The 17669-nt window shown below is 43.2% G+C and overlaps 1 protein-coding gene across 4 annotated transcripts in view; it reads right to left on the bottom strand.

The window, feature by feature from the left end:
- The window catches only part of ANKRD28 (ankyrin repeat domain 28), a 425075-nt gene that overhangs the window by 7713 nt on the left and 399693 nt on the right, over nucleotides 1-17669 (bottom strand). For all 4 annotated transcript variants that reach the window (XM_033930721.1, XM_033930723.1, XM_033930720.1 and 1 more), the window contains one exon: nucleotides 652-743. In XM_033930721.1, the coding sequence (XP_033786612.1) occupies nucleotides 652-743 (92 nt within the window). The remainder of the gene's footprint in view (nucleotides 1-651; nucleotides 744-17669) is intronic.

Genomic DNA, 17669 nt, shown 5'->3' with positions numbered 1-17669 from the left:
AGATGCCTTTATAAGGTGATCATTACAACCATAAACGAAAGCCAAGAGACAGGTAACTTGTATTAGGCAATAATACAACCTTCACTACCTTACTAGCTAGACTTGATGGGTCATGCTGGTCTTTATCTGCTGTCATTTTCTTCATTACGATGTCACTAGGGCAAGTATGATGATCTTTTGTCCTAAAGCATTGCAAATAGGCCTGCTTTTCCAAATTTACATTTATGTAAACTAAATTTTTAAAAAACCCCAACCCAACAGGATAATTTGGATACCCTGACATCAGTGGTACTCAAAGTCTTGTTTACAATTTTTTTTTTTTTTTGCCAAGAAAAAATAAACAAGCACTTTTGTAAACTCAGGGCCTCTTCTGTGCTAGCAGTTTGTAGTGCGATGAGCTGCACTGAATGGCCCGTGTTGCTCCTGACGCTCATAGAGTTCCTATGAGCACCGGGAGCAGCGTGGGCCATTCAGCATGGCTCTCTGCACTAAAAACTGCTAGTGCAGTTTAATAGAAAAAGCCCTTAGTTTATTCTGTTGTATTAAAGAAGTTAAAATTGGGGCAATACATATCAGACAGTACTTAGGATACTAATTAAAAATAAAATTAAATTTAATGTGTTTCTGAAAAATAAGGGAATTCAACCTTACCATTTTCATCTACAGCAAGTACACTTGCTCCTTTTCCCAAAAGCTCTTGAACTACAACTGTTAATCCATTTCGGGCAGCGACATGCAAGGGTCTATTAAAGAACAGTTAAACAGTTTCATTAAAAGAGGTGCTACAAAATGCATTGTAATTAGTTACAAATTATAGGCATTTGGTTTTGCATTCTAATGGCTGACAGTATGAAAGGAAAGGATACAGAGTTAAAAAAATTAACATTTTGATATATGGAATTTTCCTATGCCTAAAAGTTCTAGAATTCTAATTTGTGTCTGCCCTTCCTTCTAGGCAAGTAAAGATTTAATACATTTACTGTAATTCATAAATAAGTAATTTCCATGGATTTCTGGTATAGATTAGAAAAATGTAGATTACTACAAAGAAAAAGCTTGAATTAATATATATATATATTAATATAATTCATCTCTGAACAATTGAATTCTTCTTGGTGGGTAGCATAATATTTGAAATAATACAGTAATATAACACAAATACTAAAATACATATCAGCACCAAATCCCTAAAACTAAATTATATAAGCATCAAACCTCAGAATCAAAGGTGACTTGGAACAGATGCATTTTTAATAACTTGCTAAGCTATAGTATAGTTACAACAGAGGTGGGAGGGAATTCCAAGACTATGGTACGGCCACAGAGAAAACCTGTTCCATGTATACACTTGTAGGACAGATATAAAACACATCATAATTAAAATAGCTTGTTGAGAGGTCAGAGAAGTGCAGCTTGGTTGATGCATAACCTACAGGCTAAAAACTACAAAAGCAAAATTTAATTGAAGACATTCACAATATAACTATGAAATCAAAAGAACAGTTAAACCTCGGTTTGCAAGTAACGTGGTTTGCGAGTGTTTTGCAAGACCAGCAAACACTCCAGAAAATTTTAACTCACAAAACGAGCAGTCACATACTGTATGCACAATATATGCGCCTCACTTTACTGAGCACATTATGCACAATTTACTCAAAATCAATGACGGTGAGCTGCAGCAGTACCGAGCTGCCCAGCCAGAGCTACCGGGTTGGTGGATAAGAATCAGAATGTGGGGGAGTATGCAGTTTACAGAGAGTGAACTTTGTTTTATTTTAGCAGCAAAGGCTTAGGGCAGGGGTGCCCACACTTTTTTGGCTTGCAAGCTACTTTTAAAATGACCAAGTCAAAATGATCTACCAACAATAAAATTTTAAAAAACACAAAGCACACTGTACTTAGAGAAAATGTTAATTATCATTTATATTCGGGGTTTTTTTCAAAGAGGTAAAGGCAGATGACTTTAAAATATGCAATGTCACCTCAGTAACAACTAGACAAGCGATAGCGGTTTTTAGCATAGGGAGCTGCGCTGAATGCCCCACGCTGCTATCGACACTCATAGGCTCCTTGCACTAAAATCCGCTACTGCGGTTTAGTAAAAGAGGGCCAAAGTGCAAAATATAGACAGCAGATATAAATTCTTAAAACTGACACATTTTGATCACTAAATTGAAAATAAAATCATTTTTCCTACCTTTGTTGTCTGGTGATTTCATGAGTCTCTGGTTACACTTTCTTCTTCTGACTTTGCATCCAATATTTCTTCCCTTCTTTCTGCCTCCTGCATACTTCGTCTCCTCCAGACCTCATTCCATTCCCCAACCAACATCTCTGTCCTTCCATGAGTCCAACTTTTTGTTCCTCTCTCCCTGCCCCAACCCTTTCTTTGTCTTCCTGCCACCCTTTCTTTTTCTGTCTTTCTTTCTTTCTGTCTCCCTGTTCTGCCTCCCTGTCTTGTCTTTCTGTCTCCCTGTTCTGCCTCCCTGTCTTGTCTTTCTGTCTCCCCAAACCACTGCCGGGGCTGTCGTCTGGGAACAGGCCAGGCCCCCAAGCCACTGCCGATGCCTGAGAACAGGGCCCCAAGCCACCGCCGCCGTTGAGTTCTCCCAATGCTGCAACAGGCCAGTAGCCTTCTCCCTGACATCAATTTGGGCATTAGGGAGGAAGTTCCAGGCCAGGCAGTGATTGGCAGGCCTGGAACTTCCTCTCCAATGTCAGAATTGATGTTGGGGGAGGGGGGGGAGAAGGATGGCGTGCCTGGTGCTTCTGTAGTTGCTGCTGGCTTGTTGTGGTGTCACGGAACAGGGAGAACACAAAGGCAATGCTAATCGCGGAGCCCACGTTGCCTTTGCGATCTACTAGTCGATCGCGATCGACCTTTGGGCACCTCTGGCTTAGGGTATGATTTATTGCACGGACAATGGCCATAGCAGAATTTTAGCAAACTTCAGACAAATATGGGACCTGTGCTAGCAGCCCGACAATCTTCAGGACTCATAAATGACCCAGCCCACTATGTGGGCAGCACTGGCTGCGGCTCTTCTCTTCCTTCTCGATGGCGGTGAGCAGCAGTACCGAGGCCAGCCCCGGAAGCAACGGCGGTTGCTGAGACAGGAGCAGCAGCATCATGGAGCCACCCAGGCTGCGGCTCTTCTCCTCTTCCTCCTCTTCTGACGGCTCGGCGTCTTTCTCCTTTTTATTTTATACATTAGATTAGTTTTTGGGTTATATTATACATTAGTTTTTGGGTTGTGGAATGAATCATCTGGGTTTCCATTATTTCCTATGGGGAAATTTGCTTTGATATATGATTGCTTTGGATTACAAGCATGCTTCTGGAACAAATTATGCTCATAAACCAAGCAAGGTTCCACTGTATGGCTAATAGGTGATTTCAGTATGTTGGATGTTGGAGACCCCTATAGCAATGTCATTTACAGACAGGGAAATCCTGGATTCACTACAAGGAGAACTGTTGCAACAGTTGATGATGAAGTCCATATGGGGATTCTGATTTTATAGAGGGTGATCATCTGGCATCTTACTATTAAGACACAAATAGAGGGGGCTCATTCAAAAGTAAAAGTTCTATACTTCAAAGTAAAAAAAATATATCTTTATCAAGATAGGGTAAATACCTCAGTGAAGAGTTAGATGGGAACATCCGAAGAAAACAGAAAAGCAGTGAGCAAAAACGAAAGGAGCTCTTATTTTAAGTACCACAAACATTTTTATTAGGAAAATAAATAAAATTAAGAGGAAAAAAGAGGCTGCTTTAGTTCTCAAAAGTAGTAGATGAAAAGGTAAAGAAAAAAGCTTTATAACTACAAGAGACTGCATAAAGAGGAAGACAGGTAACAGTATCTGGAAGAGCTGAAAGCTGCTGCTAAAGTAGTTCAGAAATTAAAAAGCAAATGAAAAACAATAGCCAATATGGTAAAGTGGGGAGGCTTTTTTGATAGAGGAAAGTACAAACTGGCATTGTGACAAAGAGGAATATGTAGAAATTGATGAGTAAAAAATGGAATTGCTTAACAAATATTTCTGTCCTTTGCTCATAGATGAAGGGCTGGGAATAGAACAACAGAAAACAAACACAAATAGGAATGGAAGTATAGTAGAACAGTGTCTTCCAACACTTGGTCCCCAAAGTTCTCCACTGCAGCCTTCAAAGAGCTGGCAGAAATGCTCTTCAAATCCTGTAAGTGTGTTAATTTCAATCTTGTCCACTTGATAATCTCTTGTCCACTTGATAATCCCACTAGAATCCAGAATCATATTCAAATTCGCCTGTTTTTGCTACAAAACAATATTTGGTTTATCCCCAAGCTACATCACCCCTCACTTCACCCTTAACCACAACTATAAAAACTCCCGAAAAATTCAACTCTTCGCCTTCCCCTCCCTAAAACTATGCCACTCAAAAAAATTCCTTGACAAAACCTACGCCTTCCAAGCCGCCAAACTAAACCCTTGGCTAGCCCAAATGGTCCTCCAGGCCTACAACTACCTCGACTTTAGAAAATCACTCAAAACTCACCTATTCTGAGACCAAGACCCTTAATGCCCCTTTTCTACCCTCCTCCTCCCCCGTCCTGACCTATTCCCCTCCTCCTTCTCCCTCCTCTCCCCCCACTTCGCTCCTTGCTGTTCGCTACTCTATGATCAATTCAATATGCAACCACTTGTAACTACTCTCGCCTTGCTGTTTGCAACTCTATGATCAATTTGATATGTAACCACTTGTAATCTCTGTTTAACTAATGTGAACCGCCTAGAACTCTTCGGGGTATGGCGGTATACAAAAATAAAGTTATTATTATAAAGTTATTATTAAGTGTGTCAACTCAGATATCTCATTTATGGAATTTACTACTGCTGACAACCCAAAATAAATTGAGTTTTTAAAAGAGTTGTAAAATCAGTATTAATTTTTTAATGTTTAATACCCAGTCTCAACGGTTTACAAAATTAGTAGTATGTGTAAGCTTGAAGTCTTTTGATGTCCCTCAGAGCTTTCTAATATTCACACTGCAGCCCCTTTACATAAAAAAGGTTGGAGACTGCTGCAGTAGAACTTAATGGGATTGCAGATCTATGTACTCTCAGATTCAAAAGTGAAGAAGGCTCTAGACATAAAAAAACCCAAAACAAAAAAGAACTATGTCAAAATAGCACAGTTACTTACCGTAACAGGTGTTATCCAGGGACAGCAAGCAGATATTCTCACATGTGGGCGACATCATCCATGGAGCCCCGGTATGGACAGCTTTAAAAGTGCATTGTCATTTTAAGAACTTAAGAAAGTTCTCAAACTGCCCGCACCACACATGCGCGAGTACCTTCCCGCCCAATGCAGGCTCGCGAATCCTCAGTTCCATAAGCAAGCTAAGAAGACAACCAGGGGAGGTGGGTGGATTGTGAGAATATCTGTCTGTTGTCCCTGGATAACACCTGTTATGGTAAGTAACTGTGCTTTATCCCAGGACAAGCAGGCAGCATATTCTCACATGTGGGACTCCCTAACTTACTAGAACAGGATGAAGGGAGTGTTGGCCATTAAGAAAATAAATGTTATAGGGATCAAGATGGCGGCAGGTTAACTGCCAGTGTTAGCGTTCCATCCTTACCTGACCATTTTCCTCTGAATAAAACCTGACAGTGTTCGGTGTTCTATACTGGTGCTTTGCAAGAATGCCCCATACAAAAAGGAAGGGCTCTGTCTGGCCGAATCTCTCCACCCTTGGACAGATGACGATGGACTGCTTTATGGCAAGCTCCCCATCTACACTCAGAGTTGAGCTGCCTGTGTTTGCTTCGGAGGAAGGAGCCTCCGGAGTTTTTGGGCTACAGACATCTCTGTCTCTTCTGTTCACTCTGCCTCCACTGCGTCCGATGTCAGAATTGAGCGATGCCGTCACGTCTCCAATCCAGGGAGGGTTGTTGCAGACACACAAAGAGAGAGCCAAGCTGTTGCCTGTCACCGATGTTTGGGTCAACCAGGGAGTGAGAGATTCGAGCTCCCCTGTGGTGGTAACGCTAGACAGAATTCGGAGTGTCCTACAAAGGCTGGAAATTGCAGTAATTAAATCGACCTCGGAATTTGCCATGGTTGTGAGCAGTGTTCCCGCTAAGCTGCGCTGGGGTGCGCTGACGCACAAAATATTACCTCGCAGCGCACAAGTTTCTCGTCACAGCGCACAGTTCTTCAACCGCCGGTCCGCAAACAAAATCTTGCCGGTCCGCGAAGGATTCGGTCCCCGCCGCAACGAAAGGCCGGCGTCAGCTGACTTGCAACTTCCTGTTGCAGTCGCTGTGCCGGGACTCCTGCCTTCGCCGGGACTCCTGCCTTCCACCGCGTTTGCCTCCTGCCTTGTCTCCGCACCTCCAGACCAGCAGCGGCAGCTGTGTATGCTTTTAACTTCGGCACAGAGCTGCCCCTAATCAATAGTTTAGCGCGGTTTCATAAGGCAGCCTCGGGGCCTTTGCTAGGCCGGCCCACATCGCATCATCGAAGCGGGCCGGCTATCAAAGGCCCCGAGGCTGCCTCATGAAACCGCGCTAAACTATTGATTAGGGGCAGCTCTGTGCCGAAGTTAAAAGCATACAGAGCTGCCGCTGCTGGTCTGAACTCTTGGGCCGCTGAAGGAGGGCAAAAAGCAGCTGTCCTGGAGGTTTCCCTTCCTCTCGCCTTTACAGGTTCCTTTTTTCCACCTTTTTTTTTTTCCTTCAAACGGCAACGGGCCCCAGCATCGACATCAATCAAGTAAGTTCCACTGTCAATCAAGCGGTTCTGCTCGGCCAAAGCTTCCCCTGTGACATGAGCCACCCTCAGGGGAAAGAAAGTGACCCACAAAGGTGAGGGGAAGGGGGGCAGATGATGGAAGTTGGGGGGGGGAGAGAGAGAGAGAGAGAGAAGGGGCAGATGATGGAATGGAGGAGATGAGAGAGAGAGAGCAGGGGACAGATGATGGAAGTGAGAAGAAGGGAGAGAGAGCAGAAGGCAGATGGATGTCAGTTGAGAAGGGAGAGCAGATGCTGAATGGAAGTGGGGAAAGAACACATACTGGATGGAAGGAGGAGATAAATAAAGGGGGAAGAAAATAGTAAGATAATGGAGGGGTGAGGGAAAGGGGTGACAAGCTGTGTGTAGACACAGTGAAAAGAGGGAAACGGGACTAAATAGTAAGAAAGAATTTAATTTAGATGGAGGCAGAAAATAGAGAAGGAAGACCAGAGAAGAAAAGGGAAGAGAGAGCAGAGAATGATCAGATCTGAGTGGAGGAAATGAGAAGAGAGATATGCTAAAAACCACAGGGGGGAGGGAAGGATAGAGATGCCAGACCATGAGGGGAACAGAAGGAAGATGATGGATGCTAGACCAAATGGGGGGGTGGGGGGGGGGCAGGAGGAGAGATGGCAGGGAAAGACAGACAGTGAATGGAAGGGGCAGATGCTGGACTGAAGAGACAGAGAAGGTTATCATGCTGCTGTACCGGGCCATGGTACGCCCTCACCTGGAGTACTGCGTCCAGCACTGGTACTTTAAGAAGGACACGGTACTACTCGAAAGGATCCAGAGAAGAGCAACTAAAATGGTTAAGGGGCTGGAGGAGTTGCCGTACAGCGAAAGATTAGAGAAACTGGGCCTCTTCTCCCTTGAGCAGAGGAGATTGAGAGGGGACATGATAGAAACATTCAAGGTACTGAAGGGAATAGACTTAGTAGCTAAGGCAGGGAGAACGAGAGGGCACTCTCTAAAGTTGAAAGGGGATAGATTCCATACAAACGTAAGGAAGTTCTGTGGTAGAAAGCAACATATTTATTTGGCTCATAACTTGCTGGCGCCCGATATTTTTAGCTCACAGTGAAAAAAGTTTGCTCACAACACCCGCCCGCTTAGAGGGAACACTGGTTGTGAGTAAAATTGATGATTTAACAAAGTCAGTAGATTCTATTAAAAAAGAAACAACCAAAAGAAGTTTCATCTTTACAACATTTAACTGGGAACTTGGTTAAGGATAAACTTTTCATTCAAAGAAAAATTGAACAAATTGAAAATTTTAACAGAAGGTTAAATCTTCGGCTCCTTAATTTTCCTACAGCCACAGGGATAACACAGAGTGATATGTTTAAAAAATATTTATCTGAAATTTTAAAATTTCCATTAGATGCAATGCTGCCCATAAATCGTGTTTACTATCTTCTTGGAAAATATCCCTGAAGTTGAAAATCTACAAATTGCGGATTTAAATAACCTATCTGCATTGTTGGAAAAATCCTTAGAAATCCAATCTCAACCTACTCTTCTTGTCATTTGTATTTGAACAAGACCTAAATTCTGTAATGCGTATGTTTTTTTCATTTTTCTCAAGCGTCATTCCTTGAATAAAGAACTTGGGTCAAGATTGTAGAAAAGTATTCCTAAATATGAGACAAGAAGTTAAGATATTAGGGGCTACGTTCCTGCTAAGTTACCCATGCAAATGTTTAATTAAATATGCTGGGACAAAATACATCTTTTTGCCCCAAGGCAGCTTAGGGCCTTTTTGGATACTAAGAAGCTGGTCCAAGAAATTCAGGGATGATTTAAATTTAGATGATGTTATAACCTGCTAAGCATATACCTTATTACTATATATAGTGGTTGATCTCCTAATCATTTTCTTTTTTCCCCAGTGTTATTTGAGGTCTTTGGAAGAGATAATAATTTGCTTCATTAGTAGGGATATTGTTAAATTTGCTATTCTTTGTTCTCTGTATTTCTAAAACAAGTGCATACTTGTAAATTTATTGATAAAAAGAATAATAAAAAAAGAAAGAAAATAAATTTTACAATACTGCTTGGCTGAAGTGACCCTCCCATCTGGAAAAGAATTCCAGACAGTAGTGAATATATGAACTGAGTAGCAGCTTTACATACTTGATTAATAGGAGTTGAGTGTAGGAAAGCAAGAGAAGCTGCCATAGCCTGAGCATAAGAGAAAATGATACAAACTGTTTAAACTTGTAGATATAGTTCTCTTAGATACAGGACGTCCTAACTTATTAGGATCAAAGGAGATGAAAACTTGAGAAGATGCTCTGTGTGGCTGAATTCCCTGTAAGTAGGAAGCCCAGGTTCATTTGAAACGAGAGTATGAAGAGCCATTTTTCCAGAAGGAGAATGAATCTTAGGAGAGAACACTGGAAGTGCGGTAGATGGCTTCTGTAACTACCTCTGTAAGGAATTTTGAATGGGTGCTAAACACAACTTTGTCATGATGAAACACTGTGAATGATGGATTCCACCACCAGTGCTTGAAGATCAGTCATTCTTTGAACAGAGGTAAGGGAAATGAGAAAAAGCCACTGTTCAAGTAAGGCAGTTTAGATAAGTTAAATCTAGAGAGAACAACATTGAAATCCCAAACTACTGGAGGTGGTTTGAGAGGAGGTTTGACCTTGAAAAGGTATGTTAATGAATCTGGACACAACAGGATGAACAGTTAGATACCTACCATCAACTGGACTGTGAAAAACATTGAAAGCACTGAGATGAACTTGAATTGAAATGGTCATGAGGCTTAAATTGGATGAATGTACATGAAATCCAATACTGTAGATATAGAGGTGGATATAGCATCATGACGATGAAAAGTACATCTGAGTGGAAAACCACATCCGTTTGTACTGGTGACACTGCTGCATAGACGGTTTTTATGATAGGTCTGACAGGATGAGAAAGATGAAACCCAATCCATGTCAACCTGAGAGGTAGCAAACGGTCAGGTGTAAAGCCTGTAGATCAGGAGTGTCAAAAGTCCCTCCTTGAGGGCCACAATCCAGTAGGTTTTCAGGATTTCCCCAATGAATATGCATGAGATCTATTAGCCTACAATGAAAGCAGTGCATGCAAATAGATCTCATGCATATTCATTGTGGAAATCCTGAAAACCCAACTGGATTGCGACCCTTGAGGGACTTTGACACCTGCTGTAGATTGATAAGCAGAAGATATCAGTGACTCTGAATTAAAAGAGTGGAAAAGTCTGAAGAGGCATTGGTTCATTGAAACTGAGATAAAGTAGAAGGGAGAACCAAGGATGCTCGGGCCACCAAGGGCTAACAGAATCATGGTGGCCAATACCTGCTTAAGAACATAAGAAGTTGCCTCCGCTGAGGCAGACCAGAGGTCCATCTTGCCCAGTGGTCCGCTCCCGCGGCGGCCCATCAGGCCCATTGCCTGAGCAGTGGTCCTTGACTATTTCTATAACCTATCTCTACTCCTATCCCTATAACCTACGTCAACTCTTATCTGTACCCCTCAATCCCTTTGTCCTCTAGGAACCTATCCAAACCTTCTTTGAAGCCATGTAACGTGCTCCTGCTTATCACAGCCTCCGGAAGCGCATTCCATGTATCCACCAACCTCTGGGTGAAAAAGTACTTCCTAGCGTTTGTTTTAAACCTATCCCCTTTCAATTTCTCCGAGTGCCCCCTTGTACTTGTGGTTCCCCATAATTTGAAAAATCTGTCTCTGTCTACTTTTTCTATGCCCTTCAGGATCTTGAAGGTTTCTATCATGTCTCCTCTAAGTCTCCGCTTCTCCAGGGAGAACCGCCCCAGCTTTTTTAGTCTGTCAGTATATGAGAGGTTTTCCATACCCTTTATCAGCTTAGTTGCTCTTTTCTGGACTCCCTCAAGTACTGCCATGTCCTTCTTGAGGTACGGCGACCAGTACTGGACACAGTACTCCAGATGCGGGCGCACCATTGCACGATACAGTGGCAGGATGACTTCCTTCGTCCTTGTCGTGATGCCCTTCTTAATGATACTTAGCATTTTGTTTGCTTTCCTTGAGGCTGTGGCGCACTGTGCCGACGCCTTCAATATCGTGTCTACCATCACTCCCAGGTCTCTTTCAAGGTTACCTGCTTGAGAAGTGTCTTGAAGATGAGAGGGATTGGAGGATACGCATAAAGAAATTTGTGTGTCCAATCCAGAAGAAACGCATCAGGTTCCAGACACTGTGGAGAATACTGCCTGGAGCACAATAGAGGCAATGTATGATTGTGGAAGGGGACACAAACATGACTATCTGAGGAGTCCCCCAAAGAGAATATGTGAAGCAGAACTGCAGAGTTGAGTGAAGAAAATCTGCTGAATTCCTCTGGGAAAGAATACTACTTCCCTTGAATGCATACTACTTTCAAAAATATATTGTGAGCAATCGCCCAGTTCCAAGTGTTCTGGGCTCCTTGACAAAGAAGGAGAGAACCCATGCCTCCTTGCTTGTGTATATAATACCTTGCAACCTGAACATCCGTGGGGATTAGGAGGACATAGTGAATCACAATGTACTGAAATGTTACGAAAGCATTGTAGATTGCTCTGAGTTGTAAGAGATATAGATAGAAAAAAACTGGTGTAAGAAGACCAGTAACTTTGGGTGCAAAGACTGTGCAGATAAACCCCGCAAGGGTAGGAGGACGAGTGCATGGTTAGAACCTTTTGAAGTGGAAGTGTGTGAAACAAAAAAACCTTGGAAAGGAAGGAAGAGCTCATCCACCACTGTAGAGTTTGTCAAAGTGTAATGAGACCAAGAGTCTATTAAAAAGTCTTGAGAGGAAGACTCTTAAACGGAATAACATGTAAGCCATGTGACCCAGGAATACCATCAGATGTCTTGGCAAGATTGATGGGAGAAGATAAGTCTGCTCGCAAAGCTGAATCAATGCTGAGGGAGAAACACTCTAAATTAAACTAAAACTTAGCTTTGTATACTGGGTCTCAGGGCCGGATTAACCAATAGGCCCAGTAGGCATGTGCCTAGGGCCCGAAATGGTCAGGGGGGCCCGATGAAGGAGGACATCAACATTGTTTTTTTCCCAAACGGTGATGGGCCCCTCCAGCATTGATTGGCAACGCGGGCCCTCCAACACTGACCAGCAATGCGGCCCCTCCATCGACGGAAAGTAAGGCAAGCAAGCAACGTGGGTAAGAAAAGCAATGGGAACTGTAATTTTGCAAAGCTTCCCTCTGACGCGCCCAGGCGGAAACAGGAAGCTACGTCGGAGGGAAGCTTTGGGCAAGCAGCACCACTTCCAAGTTCCTGTTGCCTTTCTTACCCGCATTGCATGCTTGTCATACTTTCTGTTGATGGGTGGGGACGGGGGGAGGTCCATCACCGATCGATCCATCAATGGGGGGGGCCTGCGTTACCGATAGATGCTTTGGGGGGGGCTTCGCTGTTCTAAAAAAAATAAAAAATCAGAGTGAAAGGTGAGTGGTGAGAAGGGCCTGGGGTGGAGGGAGAGAGAGAAGGTGGCAGGGCAGATGATGGATGTGGAAAGAAAGGGACAGGGCAGATGATGAAGTGGGGAGAAGGGAGACAGAAGGGAGCTGGGCAGGGCAGATGATGGAAGTGGGGAGAACTTGTGCCCAGCCCTCAGCTCCTCACCATTGCTGCTGCTTTCCCACATGCTGGAAGGGGGGGGGGGGGAAGAAGATAGTTAGTGAAATAGTGGAGGGGTGAAGGAAAGGGTGGCGAACTGTGAGGAGACACAGTGAAAAGAGGGAAACTGAGGACTGAATAGTAAGAAAGAATTTAATTTAGACAGAAGCAGAAAATAGAGAAGGAAGACCAGAGAAGAAAAGGAAAGGGAAGAGAGAGGAGAGAGTTGCCAAATAATGGGGAAGGACACGGAGATATCAGATCCAAGTGAAGGAAATGAGAAGAGAGAGAAGTGCTAAAAACCACAGGGGGGAAAGAAGGAGAAATGGAAGGAGAGAGATGCCAGACTATGAGGGGAACAGATGGAAGGTGATGGATGCCAGACCAAGGGGGGGAGGGGCAGGAGCAGAGATGGCAGAGGGAGACAGACATTTTCTGGAAGGGGCAGACAATGGATGGAAGGAAGAGAATGACAAGAAGATGAGGAAAGCAGAAACCACATGACAAAGGTAGAAAAAATTCTAGTTTTTATTTTTTTGCTTTAGGATAAAGTAGTATTGTAGCTGTGTTGATAAATGTTTAGAAATAGTGATCCTTTTATTGGACTAATTTTTATACATTTTTGATTAACTTTTAGAGACCAAATTCTTCCTCAGGACAGGATACTGTAACAGCAGTATACTTTACTGACCTAAGGAAAGAGTTTTTGACCTCTGAAAGCTAATTGTTTTCCATTTTTTTCTTTTATTTGTTAATTTTGTAAAGTGATATGTTATTTCTTTTTTTTCAAATTTACATCTGCTATCTTTATATTTTGTTCAGTATTGGGGGATATGCCCCATTGTTTCTTCACTCCCTAAACTGTACCGTTCCTTCAGTTTGTAGCACAAGCCAGCATACTGAATGCTCTGCACTCAAAGAATTCTTATGATCTTCAGAACAGCACAGAACATTCAGCCCGCCAGCCAGCGCTAAAAACCTCTTCCGTGCTTTTGTAAAAAAAGGGGTTTAGTTTGTGGGTGGGGTGGGGGCAGGACTAGGATGCCCAGTGTACTTGTGTGCCTAGGGGCCCTCGAAGAATTAATCCTGCCCTGCTGGGTCTTCAACCAAAATGGAGCTCGACTCAGTTAACAGTAACTAAAAGAAATACAAAAAAGTAACAGTCAGAAGATATTAATTTGACTGATTTCCAAAGTGTTTGGCAAATAAATAGTTTTTAAAGATTTGCGAAAAAGTTGAAAAGGACCAGGACACCTTAAGAAAAGAGGAAGTTCATTTCATAATTGAGAAAATTTAAAATCCAGGGATTGACTGAAACTCATGACTTTGAAATAAAAGGTGTGTAGCAGAGTTCTGATAAATCACAGATTTTAAGAAGGTTGAAGTTGGGATTTGGGAAAAAAGATTTCGAATCCCCAGCGCTGAAAGAAGAGAATTGTGAACTGAGTCACTGCGAGGACCCACTGGCAAAGTTGAAACATTGATGAGTCAATCATCCAGACAGGGAAAAACCCAGAGACTCTGTCTGAAACGCTGTTGCCACTACAACCAGGCTCTTGGTGACTACTCTGAAAGAGGATGCAAGGCCAAAAGGCAGTAGTCCATATGGATAATGGTGCTGCGCTATCTGAAAACTGAGTAATTTCTAGAAGTTTAGTAGCACTGGAATATGAGAAGAAAGTTATTTTCAGATCTAGAGAGCATAGCCAGTTGTTGCAATCTGAGAGGGAATATAAAGTTATCAGAGGCAACATATGAAACTTTTCTCCCCAGTGGAAATTTGTTTGGGTTCCAAAGGTCTAAAATTGACCATAGATTGGAGAGCTACACGGGAACGGGGATCCTGCGGGTTCCCCCTTCGGGTCATGGGGATCCCATGGGGACGCCCCCTAGGGTCATGGGGATCCCGTGGGGTTCGATGCAACTCGAGCCGCGAGGCTCGTGTTCTTTTTCCTACCTGCCCTGCCGCAGCACACAGCCAACCAGAAGTCTTCCCCGATGTCAGCGCTGATGTTGGAGGGAGGGCTTAAGCAAAGCTCTCCCTCCCTCCGATGTCAGCGCTGACATAGGGGAAGACTTCCGGTCGGCTATGTGTGCTGGGGCAGTGCAGGTAGGAAATAGAAGACGAGCCTCATGGCTCGAGCTCCATTTGGCTGAGAAAGTTGCTGGTAATTTGCTTGCAGATGATGGCTGGGAGGCAAGCGCGGAACACAAAAGGGGGGAGGGAGTGCGTTTTGGACACAAGGCATGAACTTGGGAAAGAGGATGGAGGAAGGGAGGGAAAGAGATGCTGAGGTGGGGGAGGGAGTGCGTTTTGGACACAAGGCATGAAATTGGGAAAGAGGATGGAGGAAGGGAGGGAAAGAGATGCTGAGGTGGGGGAGGGAGTGCGTTTTGGACACAAGGCATGAACTTGGGAAAGAGATGCTGAAGTGGGGGGAGGGAGTGCGTTTTGGACACAAGGCATGAACTTGGGAAAGAGATGCTGGGGTGGGGGAGGGAGTGCGTTTTGGACACAAGGCATGAACTTGGGAAAGAGGATGGAGGAAGGGAGGGAAAGAGATGCTGAGGTGGGGGAGGGAATGCGTTTTTGGACTCAGAAGGCATTTCTGGTTTTATTTCTACAGTGTTGAAGTACTTGCTGACCCTTGCTGTGACTGGTGGGGCCCAAGTACCGCCAGCAGAGGAACTCCTCTAGAGACAGCCAGAACTCCTCTCCACCAAACACAGCAGTCGCTGGCAACATCCATGAGCCACTGAGGTGCCAGCATCTGTGACTCAGGGACGCTGCTGCTGCTGCTTGCCAAGCTTGGCAAAAGGGACCCCTGGATAACTGCAAAGGAAGTCCTCAGGTGACAGCTTGGGGGTTCTCATCAGCTGAGTATTTATATTTTATATTTACATTAGAGGCTCTGGTAGAAACCCATTTACAAAGTATGTATTCTTCCCAATTAATATTTTCAAATTAATAAATTCTCTTTGCTTATTTGTAAATGGGTCTCTACCAGAGCCTTTAATTCAGTAGCATAATTAAATGAAATAACTATTTCTAAAGTTTATAGGGATGAGCGGGGACGGAGGGGATTCCTCGTGGGGATGTGTGGGATTCCTCATGGGGACGGGTGGGATTTTGGCAGAGACGGGTGGGATTTCTGTCCCCACGCAACTCTCTACCGTAGATCTCCCTTCCCTTTTTGGAATGAAGAAAAACCAGAAGTAAAAACTCCATTTTCCCTGTAGAGGTGAAAACCTTTCTTTGACAAGAAGAGGTATCATTTCCCAAAGAAGAGACAACTTTAAAAAGGACTCTCTTGAAGGTCTGGAGGCATAGTAATTAAGTGAAGAGAAAGTCATTCTGAGAAAAAAAAAAAAGTTTTAAAAAAATGTAGTGACCTCCTCCTCTCCTACAGCCACTCCCACTCCAGGCTTTTGGAATCAAAAAGACGATGGAGAAAAAGTGTGGCGAATGTTTATTAAAGAAAAAAAAAAAAAAGATGTAGGGAAAAATTTAAAGTAAATGGATGTCTTCTAAAAGGTACTATATAAAAACACCTGGCTGATCTTGATTCGAGGAGAAAACAGTAGAAGGTGCTAATATAGTGGGAATCTAACTTACAGGCTCTACACCCCTGTTAGATCCCACCATTTCATGGATAATTGCATGGAAACAACAGGAAAGAGCCACCTTACAGGCTCTATGCCTCATGGTAGAATCCTGAAGCAGTCGCAAGTTGTCAAGTTTTACTGAACACCACGTGAAGGAATCTAACTTTACAGACTACACCCATGCCAGATTCCTCCTTAAGCAATGGAAAAGCGGATCTAGCCCAATACACTCTATGTTGGGGAAAGGATCAAGAGATATGATGAAATTTCTGTAGATGTTGAGAAGGAAGGTATCCATCAAAATAAGGCCATTTCTGAACAAGGTGCTTCATACAGCAGGAGATATAAAAATTGCATTTGGTCCTCTGATTGCCAACATGGAGTACTTTTACAGGGGACATCCAAAGTCGCCCATAGTGTGCCTTTTATTCGCTGGTGGCACTGAGGCACAGAGTCTCAATTTCAAATCAAGTCTAAAACTAGTGACTGTTATTCATATATAAAGTCAAAGTTTCTGGGAGCCCTTGTAATGGCAAGGGTGTTTCTTAGTGCTCATGAAAAGAGTATCCCTCTTGAATGACCTTTAGAATCCAGATGTGGTTATCAGTGTCCAATGGGGATAATACAATTGGAGCCGAGTCTGAATAGTTGAGGAAGAGGCTGAGAAAGAGAGAGAGTGGGGAAATTCTTTATGGGGTTGATTACAATCTAAGACCTTCAAGTATTCAGCACTGTAGACAGAATCAGCTTCTAGCTCGAGTAGTAACTCTTTCTCCAAAGCTTATTTTCACATTTTATAAGCTATATATCTTTAGCAACAATTTTACTTTTCCCTTTCTTTGTACTGGGCATGATCACACTGGAGAAAGAGAGAGAGAGAGCGAAAGAGAAGAGAGAGAGAAAGAAAGAAAGAGAGAGAGAAAGGTAGTAGCCCCGTTTCTTTGACCCCCATTTGGGGCCTTATCCTAGTTTGGGAACAATTGGAGTAGAAAGTACGTAGGTTCTAGGATTCCTTTGTGCCTACTCTTTACATATGGAACCTTAAGCAATTTTGTAAGATCCTACTTGAATGCATAATACCCTTCTACTTTACATATTCAAATATCTTACAAAATTATTCCCATAATCCAGATTTGTTCCTACATGCATCATTATGCACTTGACCATATTAAATTTCATCTGCCATATAGATATAATGAAGTTACTTATCTGTAACAGGTGTGTTCCGAGGACAAGTAGGACAGTGGTATCCTACATCTGGGAATCCCTAGCTACCAGGCTTCACTGAAAACAGCAGCAGCAGCAGCAGGACAATAGTCTTGTTGCAAGACTATCTTGAACCAATCAACCTCAAACAGATAGTGGATGTGGAGGTGCAGCCTGGAACTGAATAAAATGAGCCCCAGGAGTATGGAGTTGGGTTCTAGATACCAAACCAATTCTGCAGGACTGTCTGACCGAACAGACAGTCATGTCAGGTATTTTGCTCGAGGCAGTAATGAGATGTGAATATGTGAACTGAAGACCAAATTGCAGCTTTGCAGATCTCCTCAATGGAAGCTGACCTCAAACGGGCTACAGACGTAGTTATGGCTCTGACATTATGAGCAGTGATATGACCCTC

The sequence above is a fragment of the Geotrypetes seraphini genome, chromosome 2 (assembly GCF_902459505.1).
Source record: "Geotrypetes seraphini chromosome 2, aGeoSer1.1, whole genome shotgun sequence".
In the NCBI taxonomy this organism is placed as follows: domain Eukaryota; kingdom Metazoa; phylum Chordata; class Amphibia; order Gymnophiona; family Dermophiidae; genus Geotrypetes; species Geotrypetes seraphini.
The sequence above is the reverse complement of the archived record's forward strand: the minus strand, read 5'-3'. Positions and strand labels throughout refer to the sequence as shown.